Here is a 20,641-nt window from a genome sequence, read left to right as displayed (position 1 = left end):
ATTTTCTAGCAGAATTAAAAATGCGAATTTCATATCAAATTGCGAAATCACGAGAAAAATGCTATTTAATAGCGATTTATCAGTAAAATGTTATTTTTCAAGTGAAATGTGCATATATACAAAACGATTTCTGGCATGTGACAAGCTTGTACTGTAGAACCCCTCAGAATCAGTCAGTAACAAGTGCTTCCCGAGTTTGCTTGTTCACGTTCGAGTGTTTCAATACATTGAAAAAGTAAAATTAACACTCACATGGGGGGGTTTGCATGCGTGCGTTTCCCCCCCCCCCCCAAGAACCAACCATGTTTTAGATTAAAATATAATCATCCTGTAATAAGCCTATCAAACCTATTCCATCTCCATAATTATTATATGTAATTTAAATTAAAAATATGAAAATACTAATGTACATTAATAGGCCTAGTTAGGAGAAAGTGCACAATTCTCTCCTTTGTTTTTCAGATTAAGAGGTCCCAGATCAGGAAGGGAATGGTGATGGTGTCTCCAGCAGTAAATCCCAGTGCATGTTGGGAATTTGAAGGCGAAATTCTAGTTCTCCATCATCCAACAACAATCAGCTCTCGTTATCAAGCAATGGGTAAGAAGAGATGTAAACACATAACCTGGGTTAATTGCAAAAATTGAAATAAAATTTTGAATAGAATTAGATCAGAATACAGTAGAATTATCATTTGCTATTTACCACCACTAAATCCGTTTATCATCGAAATTTACTAATACCCTATTGGCCCGAATCTAGTACTACTGTACCTGAAATATAATACATCAAGTTTTCAGATGTTGTATATGGAAAAATAAAAGTATCCCAATTTAATATGACCTGAAGTTTAAAAATATTAAAGAATGATAAAATTTACAAATTTAAAGCTATTTTCAAGTTTTCGGTTCCCTTCTTCTTCCTCTGCTTCCTCCTCTTCTTCTTCTTCCCCTTCTTTCCCTTCTTCCTCTTCTTCCTACTCCTCCTTCCTCTTCTTCCTCCTCCTCCTTCCTCTTCTTCTTCTTCTTCTTCTTCGTCTTCATCTTCTTCTTCGATCCACAAAATGTCATCTTCATTTCCATCCATGTTATTAGTTGACTCACTGCTAATCCTATTTCGTGTTGTAATTAACCACTGGGCCAGCAACTGCACACTTTATTTTTTCAGTTTGCCTGTTGGGATCAGATCATCAGAGCAAAGTCCTTTTAAGCAATCAGTCTTTATACTCTCTGTGCACATCATCCTTAAAGGGTTTATTAACAAGGTCTGGCATTTGAGGCTGAGATGTCGTCTCCTCTGGGATATTTATTTTGTCAGTTGTGTGGCAACGAAAAGAATCATGGATAAACATTCCTTTCTTCCTAACAAAGCATCTGGTCATCGTCTCCACATAACCTTAAGTCAGTCAGCCACCAACTCCTCTGTTTCCAGCCCTCCTTCTGTGCTCGAAATATAACACCAGGATTTTCCGTTTTAGAATTACACATGCTGGCAATCTGCTCGTCCTGTAAAGTAAACTTCTAAACGACTGAAAAGGCCAGTAAGGTTTTCACACAACTATTTTTATGGAAAAATTCAGGCCAATATGATAGTATTGATAGACATTTTGTCAGATGATGTACAGTCGAGCTGGCTGGACTAACAACACATTATCTTGAGTATCCAGTGTTTCATTATATTACAAAGCACATTCCGGGATCTAAATCCCCAGATATTGCAGAGACAGCAAAGTCGGTGAAAGTTGTCATCATCATGTAGATCATGCTGTATTTTATTTACGCAAAATGGATCCAAAGGATATTATTATAAGTATTTAACTAGTAAAGAGATCTAGAAATGGCAGCAGTTATAGCAATTATGAGATGGCACTTTATTCGAAGTGGTAAGTGCTTTGATTAGGTGCGGATACATTTCAATTTTTTATTTTTTTTAGAAGGTGTTAGTGGTTTATAGTGAGATATACACCATCATCATCATCCTCACCCATTCTCTACACTACACTTACCATAACACTTAACCCTAGTACACGACATAACTCTTCACAGATATACATCATGCATAACATGGCTTTGCTTTGAAAATGGGTCACAGTCCTGCCATCTATCCGCAGTATGCAGAACCCGAATCACGCAAAGTGAAGTAGGTAGGCATTGGATACACATATATTGTTTAGACCTACTTGGGAAATAAGCAACGATAGACTCACTGTAGAAGCGAATTTCATCTCTGTCTTGCCTATTTTGTAAGTGAAAGTTGTAAAACAATATTGTTTTATGGATATTCAACTGCCGAAGGAATTATCTTAAATGTCTTTGCAGTGATTTTTAGGCACATATGGATTGCACCATCTAATTTGTTCGTCACTTTATCTTATGTAAGAAAAGTTAAAGAAGAAACTCGTTATAGCAAGCTTAGAGCAGATTGCTGTTCTGTGTTATTAATTTTAAATGCCCGTTATTTTTTGTGAAAGTCATATTTCACATGCTTCATGCCAGATGAATTGATGCATAGATACTAAACATCAAAGAACTGTTAGGTTGTTTATTTCCCAGTAGTATAACAAATTAAAATAGCTTACGAACACACAGTTCATTGTTTTAAAATGTTTGTATTTCTAATATACATTTTTAATGATAATCAAATAATTTATGCAGAGGTTTATAAGGAATAATAATTATAAATTATTTATGAAAGTGTAATGTCACAACCTTATGGTCGTCCATATAGTTAAAAATCAATTTTAAGCAATCTTTCTTACCAAAAGTTTGTAACATTGTGCAATATGTTATTTCAGAGGGCATCAAACAAATATCAGTGACATAAACTGGAGATCTGTTTTAAAACCATAAGGGATTTAGTTTTCATGCATTGCTTGCATATTTCGCAGTAGTACGATTATGGTCTCTTGAAAAGTGATATGAGCTACTTCAAAGAAGAGACAGAATTATTCTATCTTCATAGTGTATCCAGTTATTTGCTAACAACACGTGTTCCACTATGTTTCACTATGAATTTCCTCTTCTTACAAATGATGGGTAAAAAGCACGATGCTTGTTGTATATTTCAGCAGCCACATTCCAAAGATGAGATGTATTCAGTATATATTGGAGAGAATTGTCCAAAGTTACAGGGATTGCAGATTTTAAATTAGTTCTATGGATGTTTGTGACAGGGCAGTTTAAGAGGATATGTTCCAAATCTTCTTCGTTATTGTTGCACCAGCAACAGCTACTAGAATCAACAAGATTAAAGCGGTGAAGATACTTCTGAGTGATAATATGGCCTGTCCTGGATCTTGCTAAGAAAGTTTGCATGTGTCTGGGAATGTTGCGGAACATTTGTAAATCATTAGGTTTCTTTTGAATGTTTTGGAGTACTTGGCCTTTATCAGAAGAAAACCATAATTCGACCCATAAATTTGTTAAATGAGAATTAACGGCAGAATATGCGCTGGTTAAAGAAGTTATTTGCATAGGTTTGGGCCTCAAAGATGTTGCCTGTTTAACAATATTATCAACAGTCATTGTTAGTGAAAAAGAGTGGGGCTGTAGTAGATGTTTTATAGCTTAAGTAGGTACCTCTTGATTATTTATTAATTCAATCTAAAGGATTAAAGCTACCCCACCAGAATGATGAATTACGTCAGCATTGAAATGAAATTACATGTAAAAATTGGAATGGGTATTGTTCATTCTTCGCCATGTACTGAGAAATGTAGATAGTTTCGTGGTTACTTAGTTCAGAATTTATAGAAGACGAGAATACTAATAGTATTAATTTTCTTTACATGATAATATTTCCAATATTAATTTTTAACGCAATTTACTTTTTACAGTGCACTGTGGGAGCATCCGTCAAACAGCATCAATTTTGTCCATGTCACAAGAATGTCTGCGCACAGGAGATAAAGCACTTGTCCATTTTCGTTTCATCAAACATCCCGAGTACATCAAAGCAGGCCAGAGAATGGTATTGTTTTCATTATAATGGAATTTAAATTTTATATAATAGATTTTATGTATAGATTTGAATTACACATACAGTATATGAAGTATTTTAGGCTTAATGTTTAGAAATTGAAGGATGTGTTCTTTTGGCTATCAACATTGATATTCAACAACATACATACACTACTGTCTGTAAAAAGTGAAACACCATGAAGGAACATAGATAGGCATGTGAACATTATACTAAATATAACGCAGGGTATGACAAGCAAGTGATTACAATTTCAAAGTGATTTTGCATCCCTGAACCCAGCAGTGCCCTCTGAACTGCCGTAGTAGGCGCATAAATAGAGGACTGTTATAGAGCCAGAAGAGCAATGTATTAAGAGTCAACAGACAGTAAACCTTTCTCTAAGAGTCACTATGCCTCATCGTGCTAAAAGGGCGCAGTATAAACAAACAACAGAGTTTGAACAGGGACGAATAATTGGCCTGCGTGAAGGTGGATTTTCGTATTGCGATATTGCTGCTCATGTGGGATGTCATGCCACTACATTGATGCGAGTGTGGGAGTAGTGAACCGAACGGAATTGGACACATCGAAAATCCTGCAGTGGATCACAATCTATGACATCATGGGATGACAGACATCTCGTCCGCATGATAGTGACGGATTGTTCAGCTTCATCACAAGTGTTAGTACAACAGTGGAGCACTGTAACAGGTGTAGCATTGTCTGCTTCGCAGAGGGCTGGTTGCATGCACACCTTACCAGATGAAAGAAGAGACACACTCATTTTTCGCCACTTTTTATGCATGATATTTGTGTGCACAACAATGTCGTTACTTACGAGACAGTCTTCGTGTATTCCACCAATCCTCTCTGTGTCTGTGAATTCAAGGGAGCGGTTTACTTTAAGTGCCAAAATCCTTCTGTTTGCAAGCAGTCGTAGGATTTCCAGCAATAAGACACTACAGTGCTTCCTGCTCGAATCCACTGCCTGGTGGTTTTTAGTAGGATATCACTGTCTCTGGATTCAACTGGTACGAGGAAAAAATTTGTGTTGTTCTCTCCTCCAAATACCCAATGGCTTTTAACGCGTCTGCCATGATGGTATTATCTTTTGTTGAATTTTGCCTCGTCTGTTTCCACTGTGGTCTTTGGATCACAAATCTGCGTTGAATTCCTCTGCTTCCAGTCATCACAAACTTCTTGGCAGTAAGACGACCAGTTGCAAATTGTTTCCGAACTCAATCCCAGTTCATACTGTATTTCCCACTAGTGCAGCTTATCCACTAACAACCAGTACATTACAAAACTAATGACTTTTGTTAGAGATAGGATGTCTTTAATGAATGATTCCCTTTTCGCAGTTTTTTTTACATGTATATGTACCACAGTATGCTAGTGCTTTACGTGACCATGATCAATTCACAGTATTCCCACACCGATCACACAGTATTGATCTTCTCAATATTTCGTGTGTGAACAAAATATCTTTACGCTCCTCGTCTGTTAACTTATTACATATCCTTATTGTAATATCGCACCCTCTACAAATTGCCATTGTTACTTACCTGAACCCACAACAACATTATTTGAATTCGCTCTCACTTCTGGAATACACAGAAACGTATTTCCCTCTATCAAGAATGCTACAGCTTTTCAAACGTTGGCAACATTACTTTTACATGCTAGAGACCGTTCTAATACAATGTGTCTCACGCAGCCAATCAGAACACTTTCAATGCTCTTCCTAATTCGCTTATAATTCTCCTATAAAAGAAACTGTGGTACTTTGGGCAGGCAGATGGGTCACAGACATTCCTAGAGGAAGGATCTCCCTCAAGACAAGCCAGGTAACCTTCTACATGCATTCTATGCTCTGATATTGGCTTTCTTGATTATAGTGTAAGAAAACGAAGTGTAACCCTGTGCCACTTTAACATACAAGTGGAGCTCGTAACTAGTGACAAAACCTTGCAATCTGGTGCCATATATAAACTTTGAGAGATTTTCTTTCATGTAACTTTTATTTTAAAGTGCTCCTGAATCAATTGTAAGTAACAGAAAATGAAAATTGGAGGAGAAAACAGTTATGAATACGATATAGTTATTTTGATTTATATGAAGTATTACGTAATTTTAGTCTTACCTAATTTCCTTCCATATTTAGGTTTTTCGTGAAGGCCGCACAAAAGCAGTAGGTAATGTTCTTCGCCTCATACCCCAAGCTCATCCAGGGGCTCAGGTGTCTCGTTCGAAACCAAACAAGATGCAGTCTAAACAAAGCAGCAACTGTACATCCCAGACACAGCAGATACTGCCACCCCAGCCAGCTCCTGCACTTCCACAGACTGTACAACAGGTATGTGAATGCAAGGAAAGAAACATTACTAATGTCCTAATCAGAAACAAGACATGATTGCCTAGCTGAACTTCACAGGAAATGGGAACATGTGGAACTCGAACCAGATTACAAAGATCTTTACATTTTATGCCAAATGGCAACTTACATGTTTAAAACCATACACATGATGCCATTGAAAAACAAACAACAAACCAACATGTAGTAATATGTGTATATAAATATAGGTACTGTCTTCACACTGAAAATAGGATGTATGAAAAGGTAAAGAATTATTCCTGTTACCAGGGCTGGGCAGTATTTGAAATACATTTGTATTTTGTAATTTGTAAGGATTTTCGAAAGTATTTTGTATTTAAGTACATAAAATTGATGTATTTTGTATTTCAAATACTTAAAATACTTTTTTTTTTCTTCTTGTCCTTCAAGTTTTGGATTTGGTTTTGAAGAATGAACTTTTGTCTTATTTGCCTATCCATTTCAGATCTGCTAGTTTTCTTGCCACAACTGATTCCCTTAATGTCATAAAGAAATCTCCAACATCATTAAGGATCCATCACCCAATACTTGCTAAATGTTCAGCATTATGGACTGCGTCTAGGAGACCCAAATCCTCAGAAATGATATCAGATATCTTAAAATATTCATCAAAGTTTCCTTGCCCAACTCGATGGATTTCTCTTTATGACTCAAGCTCTCAAATATTGCAATTCAAACATGATATAAACAGGTGTAACAGAGAACTGCTCAGCTGGTTTCACACACACATTCTGTGTCCTCTTATCATTTGGTGAGGCAGTGTCAGATAGCCATCTCATCTTCAATGGCAAAGGGACAACCCTGTGCACTCTAGAGAATTACCCAACAGTGAAACAAGCTTTTATTAAGTATAATACAAGTTTGTGTACCTCTGCACCTGTAGAAAGACTGTTCTGTTTTGCAGGATTTATTCATTCACAAGCAAGGGGATCCTTATCTGATAAACTTCTTGAGAAACTGGTTTTTTTTTTTTTTTTTTAAGGGAGCAGTAATTATTCATATGTAGCATAATTTCATTGCTGGTTGGGAAAAGGAAGAATGTTCAGTTTCAGTGTTTATATAAAATTTCGAGGTGAAAATACTTTTAATGTTAATATAATATTTTAGATTTTCAGTAATATTCTTATTTCTTTAGGCCTATATATTGTATCGAGTATTTCAAATACAAATTTATTTTGAGTATTTGAAATACAAATGTATTTTGGTTAATTTTTTAAAAGGATTTTGTATTTGTATTTCAAATGCAATTTTTATAAGTATTTTGTATTTGTATTTCGAATACTTGGATATCAGTATTTTGCCCAGCCCTGCCTGTTACTATGCACATGTGTTCTATACACATGGATGAGAGGATTTTGAAGGAAGTTTAGTGTTTTTTACGTGATGTATTACATGAACAGTAAAAAGATACAAGCCCACTGAATGAACGCTTAGTTCATTGCAAAGATGCGTAGCAAAATCTAGGAATAGCAGTGAATATACTGTGTTCGAATCCATTGCACTATTATTATTAGTTTATATAAATTTAAAAATTGGAATTGTTTCTCTGTTATCCATTGTGCTCTATTTTAAGGAATTTCTCAAAACACAAAATGGCCAAATGAAATTGTAAAAATAACCAAAACGCAAGTAGGCTTGTCTCTGCCATTAGAATAAAATAGTAATTAAATTGACATAAAAAATCAGTATATTTGGGGCTAAAAGAGATGAAGTTACAGGAGAATGGAGAAAGTTACACAATGCAGAACTGCACGCATTGTATTCTTCACCTGACATAATTAGGAAAATTAAATCCAGACGTTTGAGATGGGCAGGGTATGTAGGACGTATGGGCGAATCCAGAAATGTATATAGAGTGTTACTTGGGAGACCGGAGGGAAAAAGACCTTTGGGGAAGCCGAGACATAGATGGGAGGATAATATTAAAATGGATTTGAGGGAGGTGGGATATGATGATAGAGACCGATGGCGGATTTATGTGAGGGTGGCAATGGACCTGCGAGTTCCTTAAATGCCATTTGTAAGTAAGTAAAAAAAAAATCAGTATCCAACTCTCAAGCCTTCTGCTTGAATTGCTGCATTATGATGTACACTTACGTCTCTCTGTGGTGCCACGTCTGGAAAAGTAACGGTGAAATGGCTTGTCTTATAGTAACTAGCCCTCCCACCCCAAACAGGTATTGGTTTAAATAAGTTTGTGAAATAATATCATATAAATTAGTTTTTATTTTTCAGTCAATCACTTAACATGATAAGTGATTGACTGAAAAATAAAAACTAATTTATATAATATTAGGTATTGGTTTGTTTACTTTATGGCGTCCCTTAATCGTTTCTGCCTTTCACTTGTGGGAGAGAAGATGATTCTCTTTCAACTGAAGAAACAAATGTAAGGAAAGTGAAAGAAAATAAGAGGAGAGCTATACAAATAACGATATTAATTTATCGACTGTATGCTGATTTTTTAAAATTAAAATTACCATGGTTATTAAAAAATACGTAATTCTGGATACAGAAGGAAAATTGTAATTCAAAAGTGTCCTATGACCAATATAGTAATAAAAAGTTAAAAGACCCCTAAAGGCATTGCAATGCTAGCACATAATCATACAAATTCCTTTGAAATTTAATTTCAGTTATCACCAGTAGGAAATCCTGATGCTGACTCACCATTTGAAGTGACAGCAGACAAGCGTGAGAACATGCCACAGCGATCAGGACGAAAGAGTCGTGGACGGAGAGGTGGCAGAGGTCGTTCAGGCACCAACAATACGAACACCAGCAACAGCACTGGATCAAAGCAGCCTCTTGCAGAACAAAATCCTGTTGCTTCAGCACGCAACAACAAGGTTTAAGTGCATCAGTGAGACTATGCGAAACTGCACTACAGGCATCAGATACTGCAAAATGAAGATTGAGTAACATCGGTGAATGATAAATTTTCCTTTTCCATCTATTTTTCTCCAAATAAATGGATTTAAAAGAGGAATTTCTTACCTCTCTAAATAAAGGCCAATTCACAATACATTTGTCTTACTATGAAACATTCAAACAGATTCAGACTATGTATCTTCAACAGATAATTTATTTTTATGTAAGAAATAATCAGTGCTTAGTTTCAAGATAAATACTGAAAAAGGTACATGTAGGTTAAGAAAAGAAGTAATTTTGAGTAGAGTGCTGAGTAGAAATGGTAGAGTTCCCCAGATGTGGCTAGATGTGATGTCTTGCTAACTAGGAGTCTACCATTAATCTAAGACTTAGGGAAGACTAAGAGGACCTGCATTCCCATTATGGCTCAATTAAGTTGGTGTCATGCTCAGCAAACAAAAGAATATTCAAATAAAAATGTAGGCTATAATTTTATACTGATTTAGAGGGAACTCCTGTTCTAGAATTTATAAATTATTAAAAGCAGTTTACGGAAAAGATCCAGAGCATATAAGTATGATTTCAATGCTGGTTTCGATATTTTAATAGAGTCTATTATACAGGTAACATATACGGAGCGATTAAAAAAACCAGCACCATAGACGAACTCTGTTATTAGTGCAGATAGCGAAAAATGCAAAAAGGGGAAAGTTATTGGAAATATATAGTTTTCAGTTTGTTTGAATTTTCAACGTAGAATGCACCGTTAAGACAGGACACTGTACAAGTCTCAATAAGAATGGAAAATGCCGTTCCACATGCTTGGTCTTAAAGGGAACATTTACATTATCACAATTACTGTACTGTGTAAATTACGAAATGATAACAATAATTATTAGCTGTGTTGACAATACATGTTCAGGAAAAAGTGCTGATGGAATTCCTTAAATTTCTATGCCATCAATGTAAAGAGAAATGTTTCTTTGCCACTGTGAGAAGTTCAAAAACCCGCTAAATGCTACACTTTCAACAATATAAAATGTATCATTTTCTCCACAAAAATACCGGTATCTACAGCTTGCTAGATATAGCAGAAACACCACAAAATTGGCAACAGGGCATTTTCCGTTTTCATTGAGGACCATACCATTGTACAGTCTCAACTGTGCATTCTACATTGAAAATTCAAGCACATTGCCACCGGCGTGGCTCAGTCGGTTAAGACGCTCGGATGCGGGTTCGATCCCCACTTGGACTGATCACCTGGTTGCGTTTTTTCCGAGGTTTTCCCAAACTGTAAGGTGAATGCCAGGTAATCTATGGTGAATCCTTGGCCTCATCTCGCCAAATACCATCTCGCTATCACCAATCTCATTGACGCTAAATAACCTCATAGTTGATACAGCGTCATTAAATAACCAACTAAAAAAAAATTCAAGCACATTAGATTGAAAACTATGTATGTCCAACAACTTTCTCCACTTTCCATTTTTCGCTATCTATAGTAATTAAGTTTGTCTATAGTGCCAGACTTCTAAATCACCTATGATTACATGTACTATACCTATGCTGTTTAATGTTTTAGGTCAGCGTTTCTCACACTATGGTCCGCGGACCACCTGTGGTCCTCGAGGTCTGCCTTTGTGGTCCTTCAAAAAAGACAGAAGAAAAAATAAATTTCAAACGAATTGCATATCACACTATAGCTTAAAATCTCAAAGTTTGGAAATGACATATGGCAATCGAATTTTACTTTTTCTCCCAGTACTGCATTTTATGAAATTTATTACCCTACCCATGGTGTTTCTCGAAATCTTTTTCCTGCACATCTGGCGCCGCACCTGTAACCTAGCCACGGACCACCCGAATTCATAACAGAGGACCAAAGTACCGAACCTTAATTCAATTTTAAAGTATAAGTATACTGGCATTAAAATATGCTACGAAAATTATAAATTTGGTTTCGAAGGTAACAAGAGTAAGGTGGTCCGCGGAACTGTTCTGACTTTAAAAAAAGTTTGAGAAACGCTGTTTTAGGTAATAAGTGCTCATATTGTACGAGATTTCAGGCTTTCTTGCGATAAAAGTTTTTGGGTATTGTTACAATGTGTTCCACCCTAAGAGTAGGCCTAATGTCGTTTTAGATGTGATAGGTCCATCTACACTATTGAGTTCATTAAACTGAACAATTGCATGGGTAAACAAATGTAAAAACATCGAACAGAATATGTAAACTTTCCAGACTTCTGACAACACTACTTTAGGAATGAGTGTTCCTCAAGAAAAAAGTGAGTAGAAATAAGTTTAATTTAGGTTTTCCAAAGATAAGCAAAGTTTGGAAACTGCTAGAGATGTCACGTGTATTCCATTCAACAGACTTATGAGAGTGATATTACTATTTGTTGATGATAAAATTGAATTTAAAATGCTACTAATTTCTCCGTAAGAGAGTTTAAATTAAAGATCATCTTTGTGACTGAGCTGATCGTCATTCACATGGTATAATGTATGAAATGAGAGACAGTATTTGGAATCACACTGTCCTTATCGCATCAGATTTAGTTGATAAAACATAAGATACACACCAGCTGGTGTAAGAATTCATATTTCACTTTTTTTTTTAAGTTATCAGTAACTTAAGATAATTCAATATAAAACTTCCACTAATGAAGTAATTATTGAATACAGCCTTAAAAGAATATTGTTGCGACTCATTCAGCTTAGTTTAAAATGAAAAGAAAAGAAAATGAACGGAAAAGCCAGTAGCAGAAATCAATTATTATTCTTTTTATTAGAGACTCACTGTTTCTTTTTTACTGCGCTTGGTTATGTAACGATGCTGTATCAATTACTGAGTTATTTAGCATCAGGGGGTTGAAGATAGTGAGATGGTATTTGGCGAGAATTCGTCGTGGATTACCTGATATTCGTCTTACAGTGGGGAAAACCTCGGAAAAACCCAACCAAGTAATCAGCCCAAGCAGGAATCTAATCAGAATGCTGGGGATTAGTATTCATGGTAAAAAAAAAAAGAAGTTGCATTTGTCACAAAATGTCACCAGTAAAAAAAGTAAAAATCATCAGAATTAGAAGGTAAAATTGTTTAAAAATAAAGGAATGCTACCCACGATTACAGTTTTGAGATTAATTGTCAAAGGATACTTTTATGCATACACCTATTTTCTTAACAGATTCGTCAAGCACGAAAATTTTATTAGACATGTCATTCATAATAAAAGGCCAAGCACCACTGAAATATCCCCCAGTGATGGATGTGAGAAACATATGTTGAAACATAAGAAGAGTGCGGAAGAATTAAATGAAGTGCAGTTGTGCAGTTTATTTACAGAAGAGAGAGAGACTAGATTAATACCATTAATAGAGATAAATAAATACAGAATATAAATAGAATAAAATAATAATAATACATATAAGAAAAAACTGAGTATATGATGTTTAATAAATTTGAGGACCGAATGAGCAGTAAAAACTCATCTCTTTCATTATACTAGAACCTCATTTAAGTACCGAAGATTTGCAGAGTATGGTGTATGATCAGGAATTTGCTGGAAAAAAAAAAAAAAAAAAAAAAAAAAAACATTCTTCTTTTTCCATGCCACACACAATCAGTTGAGAGACTGGTGAAGACGGCGATCCTTGGGCTACAGTTTTTGTTGAAAAAGTGAGATACTTTTATCAGGTCCACACTGGATACAAGAAAGCTACTTCAGCCCTGTGAGAAGGCAGTTGTTTTTCCAGAGAGCAAAATGAAAATAAAAATAGAATAAACAAATAGTAATCAGTGAGTTGGTGCATGAAATTAGTTAGCAACCATCTCCTCGTGGTGAGTTTTGGGTTGGTGCAGCCTGTAACATAATTGGACCTTTTATTTTGCATTCCAACCGTCTCTTGAAAATTAAAAATAATACTCCTTTTATTTTATCTCTCAATAATAACAAATCGTAGCAGTCTGCATCAAGCGAAGACCTGCAAACATGCTTCCCTCTGCAGCTCTGTTTAAAAGTGCTTCTAGGAGTAAACATTTTTTGTATGAAATGTTGGCACCATTATGCGACTTTTGCCAACCCTTAAATTTTTATTTCGGAAAAAAAAATTTTCTCGGCCTTTTCCGATATACCCTAGTGGGCATGCAAGTGAACATGTACTTTTATCGTTTGAACAGTTCTAAATACTTGAAACTAATTCTTCTACAGTTACAGATATAAAGTTGACAAGAGTTGATATAATTTTGTATATTGCTATATATTTACGTGCACTGCATATTGACGGTTAATGAACACTTCATAAAAATATCTCATATCAAAGGACCGAAATTATGTACAGTTGTAGAAATTTTGATAATTGTTGTCTTTGACAATCGTCGTGCATAGTCAGTTGTACAGCTTTCTCTTCGTAAATACAAATACAATACAAAGCCTTTCAGTTGTCTTATAGAAAATGTAATAGATTTTATAATTCTTTATTAAATTAATTTATTGTGATAGTTTTAAGGACGACATTTATTGTGATATATCATTTTGTTCAAAGTTATAATCTAAATGAAAAAATCAGAATTAGTATTTAGGTATTCCACCGTGTCCTGGAACTTGGCATTTTCAGTGTTTCGGAACTACATCATCAGGGCTGATAGGTAAGACCAGAGAGGTTGCCTACTCTCTTGGCTTGGCTACTCCAGATGACTGAATACCCGAAAACCTAATTCTGATAGCATTCACCTTGAAAGCCTAAAAACACGTGTAAATGAAAGATGTTGATATATGACAAAGTTTTATTTTTGGGAAACTCCATTGTACTTTTCTTTTATTAAAGGAGGGAAGTTGTTTACAAAATTGACAGATTTATTATGTAGTATTTTATACAGTCCTAGTTGATCAGTGTATCAAGCAGCAGTCTAATACTATGTAACATTGTACAGATTTATATCATCCAGTGACTGTTTAATTTGAACTGTTCTCGTTATGACACTTACAATGAGATTGATGAAAATTTCTTCCTTTTCTTTAGGAAATGTATTCCTTCTTTGTTCTTTCTATAGGCTTCCAGATTAATAGGCTCCAATGACTCAGCGTGATTCTCTAACTGAAGATATGACTGAACATTTTCACAGAAGATGGGTCATTGTTTGTACATCATAAAAAGTGAACATAGGTTTGAAAATGCTATGGTACCATTAGAAACAAAAATGAATCAGTGAAGAATTAAACTATGTTATTACTCATGTGTTGATCATATCAGTAATTAAAACATGTACCTGGTGAAAAGCCACTTGTATATAAATGTCACATTATCATGCCTTTTCTGTACCATTATCAAAATTACACATTACGATCATTTATTGGTTTGGTCTGAATTTGCAGGAAAGTGACAAATTAGGTTGATTTTCAAGCCAAAATGTTTAAACACAAAATGTAATGAAAAAAGTTTTAACATTGGGAACACGCAAATAAATTATGGAACTAGTTCATTTTCCACGTGCTGCAGACGTAGGATTAGCAATGAAAACTACAGCCATAATATATAGTACAAATTTAGCTGTATATTGTTATTTATTCAATGTGATATGTGCACATCATTTCATTTCGTGGTCCATTTGTAACAACAATTAAAATAAAACTACAATAATACCCTGATAAACATTGTTCTGTTCAGTGCTGTTTCATTATAATGTTCATTCTCAAGAATGATTACTACTGCATCGCCATGACTATTTCTGTGGTGTGCAGTCAGAAATGGGTGGTTTTGAATTAAAAGACATAATGATGTAGATCTTTATATTATCCAGCTCATCATAATGATCTTGGACCTCATTTCGAAGTCCACCTTTGCTCTACTCAAATCTAGCAATTTGTGACTTATGCCCTTTCACTATGCATCATAGATTTATTCGTCTAAAACAAGTGTACATACTTATCTGGTGTGTATGTATATTGTTTGAAAAATATTTTCCAGTATTTTTATTCATGCATTGTTGCAGTAGTTATTCACATTCTAAGAAATGTTTGACACTAACTGGGGTGTTACTGTGCAATTGCACCATTTGTATTATGGGATGCACCATTTGTATTATGGGAGCATGTTCAGAACATTTTGTCAGTGTTCTGTTGTTGTTACAGTTTAAAGTTTGTAAATAATATCAATCGAATTGTGTATCATTGGACTTTTCACAGATATATTTTAGTTCATGTGCTTTTTTATATATCGTCATTGATTTTATGAAATCTCCTGAGTGACTGTACAGAGAATAATTTTTTCAAGAGGAAGAAAATAGTAATTAAATATCAATAGGCTCACAGAAGAATATTAGATATTTCGGTAGAAAACATTAGTGAATATAATATCATCAAGATAGGCCTATTGATGTTTAATTAATTTTTTATTCCTCCTAAAAAATTATGCTTTGTACTGTCACATAAGAGGTTTCATAAAATCAACGATGATATTATACTAGAAATTTCGATGATTTCTCGTAAGAAACATTGAAATGGAAAAAGACAAATACAAAATGAAGTACAAATATGTGTCCACTTGAGTGGCGATTATGACTTTTTTTTTTAATTCTTAATTAAATTACGAAAACAATCACCATATACAGTATATATAAACACATCATTTTGGTTCTTGTTACATAAATATGCAACAAATGTTCACATCTCGTAATATATTTTTATAAGATATGTATATTTAACAAATGCTTGAACTAATGTATTCGTTCAATTATCCAGCTAAGGTGTTTTACTTTTCACATAAAAAGTAATATTTATGTGAATAAGCATTTGCTTTCCTTCTTTTCGCTTCCAAGTTTTCACCATTGAAATTTCAGATGATGTCTTTGTGTACAAGTCGAGGTTAACAAACAAATGGAATGGAGGAGAATGCTTACATTAGTTTAGATTTTAAAAAAATATTCGAACAGGAGTTCCTTACGTGTTACAACTAAGATAAATGCCCAGAAATTACTGAAATGCTTATTTGTCAAATATTATAAATACACATTGCTGTACCTGCTAGTACTTTACTTCATTTTTTATGAATACAGTAATTCAAATTTTACTGAAGCTAAGCACTGATTCAGTCATGTCTCATTATTAACTATTGTAACTTTGATATCTAGCATTTAGATAGCTAAAATTCTCTAGTTAATGGATCTGTTTTAATTTTCCTCTTATTACAATTAGATGGAGATGGATCTTTTCTATGAAATAAACTATAGTAATTTCATATTTATTTCCTAGTAACAGCAAATTATTCATGTGGTAATTGTAAAATTTAAGGGAAATTGCCTAATCCCTTGTATTTCTGATAGCAAGGCCTTATTGCGTTAAACAATTTAATTCGTTCACAAAACATGTAAGAGATGAAATGACACACATTGTAAGAATAAACATTATCTCTGTCATGATAGAAGATGTCTTATCGAAATCCAATATTTTAAATAAAAGTTGTTTGATTTTATCGTAAGCAAAGAAGTATTGTGTAATGGCCTTGAGTGTGTTCAGTGGACAACCTCCTGCACGTAGTGTTGTAAACACCCTGCCTACAATTTAGCAGATCTCAGTGTTATATCCCTTTGCTCATGTTAGTTTCGTAACAGCATCAGCAGAGCTTGTGAGAAGGGGAAAGATCTTTCATGTGAGTTGTCATTCAGAAAGCTAACCAGAAGAATTTGGAAGAATTCTGTTTATGGAATAAAGACAATTTTGGCAACTGAACTCGCAAGACTGTGTGACTTTCCACTACTTCATTAACAGTGAGTCTTTTTTTTTTGTTGCTTTTCCAGAAAAGATAATAAAAAGAAAAATCATTTTGCATAATACTGAACACCCACTGAATATGGCTGTATAGCCAGTTTCATCAGTTTTGTAGTGAAGGAAATAAAACTTTTGATGTCAAACAGAATGTAAGAAGTTTTTAATTCTCTTTTCCAAAGTTTACATCCAACCCCTTTTCAAATCAGTGAAAACTTCACCTGAAATATCTAGGCTCTATAGTAGATGTAATAGAGTCCACATTAAAAAAAGGTAAGTAGCTACTGTAGTGGAATTGCCCTATAATAAGCATACTGTTGACAACTTATTTAATTGTAAACTTATTATATAAAATTTAATTCTAATTTGATATATGAGAATCACCCAGAAAGTAATCTCCCACATTTTTTTTTCTTCAACAATTATATTTTATTCCAGACAATGTGATTGACATATATGAAAGAATGTTTTATCTACATACCCTATTTTTCCACATAATCTCCTTCCAGTTCTATGGCCTTCCTCCAGCGAGATACAAGGCATGTATGTCATGTCGATACCAATCCTTGTTCTGGTTTCAAAGCCAGTTCTTCACTGTGTGAATCACCTTGTCATCCTCAAAATGTCTTCCATGAATGACATCCTTTAATGCCCCGAACAAGTGGAGGTCCGAAGGGGCCAGGTCAGGGCTGTAGGATGGATGGGGTAACACAGTCCAAACTTGTTTTGTGATGTGTTCAGAAGTTCTCAAACTTGTGTGAGGACGAGCGTTACCTTGTTGAATCAAAACATCTCCTGGGTTGTTATCACTTTCAAGCAATGAAGTATCATAGAATTTAATACTTGACTTTTCCCAAGGGTCAGTACTCTCCCGCTTTATCCTTCATATGACTGAGTTGCAGCCCGGTGCACAAATTGAACATCTACTCATCTCCCAAATATGTACTGTGTGATGAACCCAACAATGAACAAAGACCATATAATTCTGGGTACAGATATTTCTAAAATCAATAGTGATCTACACCCTGAACTAGTTAAATACTGCTAGCACACATGATGAAAGATGGAAGAAATTCAACATTCAGAGCATTACCAACCAAACCAAACCAACACAACCAATCAATTTACTATTTGTTGTAATTTAGTGAAAGCTTATTTTATAATATTATGCAATATATTGTACAGAAAAAAAAACTACAGTATTAGTGAAATATCTTTATTAAAAATATAGCTATTTAATCCAAGTTTGGTATATAATAACTTGTGTTGTACTACAGAATTGCTATTAATGTGTAACAAGTAAATACAGTATGTGACATAATATTTGTTATTTACTACACAAAATTACTGTAAACATCTACATATAACAAATTAAATTTGCAACATAATTCTCAACTTTATTGAGAAGCAAGAAGCAAAATAAGTTAAATGATCCGAAATTGCGGCCATTAGAGAACAACAACGTAATTGTCATTGGCATTTTTGGAACAAAGTTGCTAACTATCAACATTGCAATATGCAGTTGTGGAAACTTTTTGGTACATTTCGTTTATGTAATGTTAACAAAGCAGTTGTTCTTCAAATGCATAAAACCGTGTAATACATCTCGAGTTTATAACACAAATAATTCCCCCCCCCCCCACTGTTATTTATACTCGCTTTAACATCTTTGGTCATATCGTGAGTTAGCAAATAATATTATGTTGAAAGTTTAAAATTTTCATACTAGCAATAGATTCTAACGTATTTGATATAGTTACTGCTGCAACTAAAACATGTACGATCTAGAACAGATCCTCCACAACTATTTTCCAGTACAATATGTTAATTGTTAATATGTTAGTAATAACAGAAACCCTTTGTCAGTTTTATGTTATAGGTGCTACAATACAATTTTATAAAACTTCACATAACATTTCTTACAGTGCCCTTCAAATAAATCAGTGAATGCAGTTAATCTTAAAAATACGTTTACATTATGACTTGATCAGAACAATTTATTAGATAAAAATACAACATTTTTATAAACATAAAATTTACACTGTCACACGTTAAAAGTGTTAAAATTGTTTAAAAAGGTATTTACAATTTTAACACTTTTAACGTGTGACAGTGTAAATTTTATGTTTTTAACAAAGTGTTAACGAGAACTTTAATCAATGAACATTTTTATTTTGAACATTTTATGTTCAGACTATACACTGAATTCATCATAAATAAAGATATGCTCTTTTCATAAGTGCTGGTAAGCAACTCTTTCTTCTCTTAATTTCTCCTATTAGTTTTATATTTTCCCTAGTCTCTCCCATTATAGGAAAGAGATGAATACTTGTCAACAGAACCTGCGTAACACATTAGTTAATTACTACAGCTGAAACAATTATTTGAAAAAAAAAAAAAAAATTTGAGGATACAGCTTTTAGATATGTATGGTACCAAGCCAAATACAGTCTGTGATTTGTTCTGGATCAATCATTACTGTTTTCAGCATGTTCGAAACAGGCTGAAAAAGACAAATGTCCACAAAATATGCAAAACATGTCTCAGTTTCACCTTTCATTGCAAGTGCTGTGCTATAAATATGTATTTTATCACTGGTACATCACTCACGTGCATATAAATTCACTATGTTGGATATCTTTTGAAGTACACTAACAAGAGTGATATTCGCAGATATCATTCTAGTATTCTTATTCTCTCCACCTGGGTCTAATAAGCTATTCAAACGAATTATTCAGTCATTTCAGAATCATCAAATTATTCCACCTTTCTCACATTTTAGCAATTTCCTCCATAATTCGTATCAGTAATATTCCCATGCTTGTGGCATGCTCATCCCTTGCTTGTCTTCGCCTCCTGGATTGATCATTCATTTATTCGTTCTTGATTTACACTTAACACATGTATACCACTAATGACGATTAATACTTAACAACTTTTATACTTCGCTATGTAAACTCGTGAAATTTAATATGGCACAAATCATGCCAAAACTAGGAATTAACATAAAGTACCCTATTAAGTATAAAAGTTGTTAATTTAACAAGTTTTAATTGTCATTAGTGGCATTCAATTAAATTTTGTATTTGCCACTGTTCCCTTATACGATTATTTCTACTTCTAAATCTTCTCTATTACACAATAAATTTTCCTTAGTATTGCCTTTTCTACAACACTAGTCTTATTTTGCTTTTCTGTATCACCATACAAGTATCATCAGTCATCACTTAAGTCGTAACATGAGACAAATATTATATCTAAGTTTTAAGTCAGTGGTGTGACTACATTGAAAAAGTTACAGCTTACTTTTAGTTTGAAATGCACTGAGGAAACATTACTGTTTTCTCTGTTTTTATATCAAAACCTGAATTCATTGTAGAGGTATGGTATGATATATTTTATATTTAATTGTAAATGTAATCAACAGTAAAGTAAGTGTTTAACAAACTCTGGGGGCGAAAAAATTATCATTGATACTGAAAAAATTCTGATCATGTGAAAATATAACTCATTCATTCTAGTCACGATGCTACAGTCGATGTTTCAAGATTGCCAACTCAATCAAAATATGCAGGAGGGGTAACTTGGGACATTGTCCTTGTCATTTAACTAATGCAACGTTTCTGCTTTCTTAAGGAATTGTAATGCCTA

At 34.1% G+C, this 20,641-nt stretch overlaps 1 protein-coding gene across 1 annotated transcript in view; it reads left to right on the top strand.

The window, feature by feature from the left end:
• Window positions 1-9,342, top strand: part of GTPBP1 (GTP-binding protein 1) — a 39,805-nt gene extending 30,463 nt beyond the window's left edge. The window contains exons 10-13 of the mRNA XM_069833204.1: window positions 463-598; window positions 3,834-3,967; window positions 6,123-6,314; window positions 8,990-9,342. Of these exons, the coding sequence (XP_069689305.1) occupies window positions 463-598; window positions 3,834-3,967; window positions 6,123-6,314; window positions 8,990-9,208 (681 nt within the window). The 3' untranslated portion in view covers window positions 9,209-9,342. The remainder of the gene's footprint in view (window positions 1-462; window positions 599-3,833; window positions 3,968-6,122; window positions 6,315-8,989) is intronic.
• Window positions 9,343-20,641: the final 11,299 nt, after the last annotated feature.

Source organism: Periplaneta americana, chromosome 8 (genome assembly GCF_040183065.1).
Source record: "Periplaneta americana isolate PAMFEO1 chromosome 8, P.americana_PAMFEO1_priV1, whole genome shotgun sequence".
Taxonomy (NCBI): domain Eukaryota; kingdom Metazoa; phylum Arthropoda; class Insecta; order Blattodea; family Blattidae; genus Periplaneta; species Periplaneta americana.
Note: the sequence above shows the minus strand (reverse complement) of the source record. Positions and strands in the feature narration are given on the sequence as shown.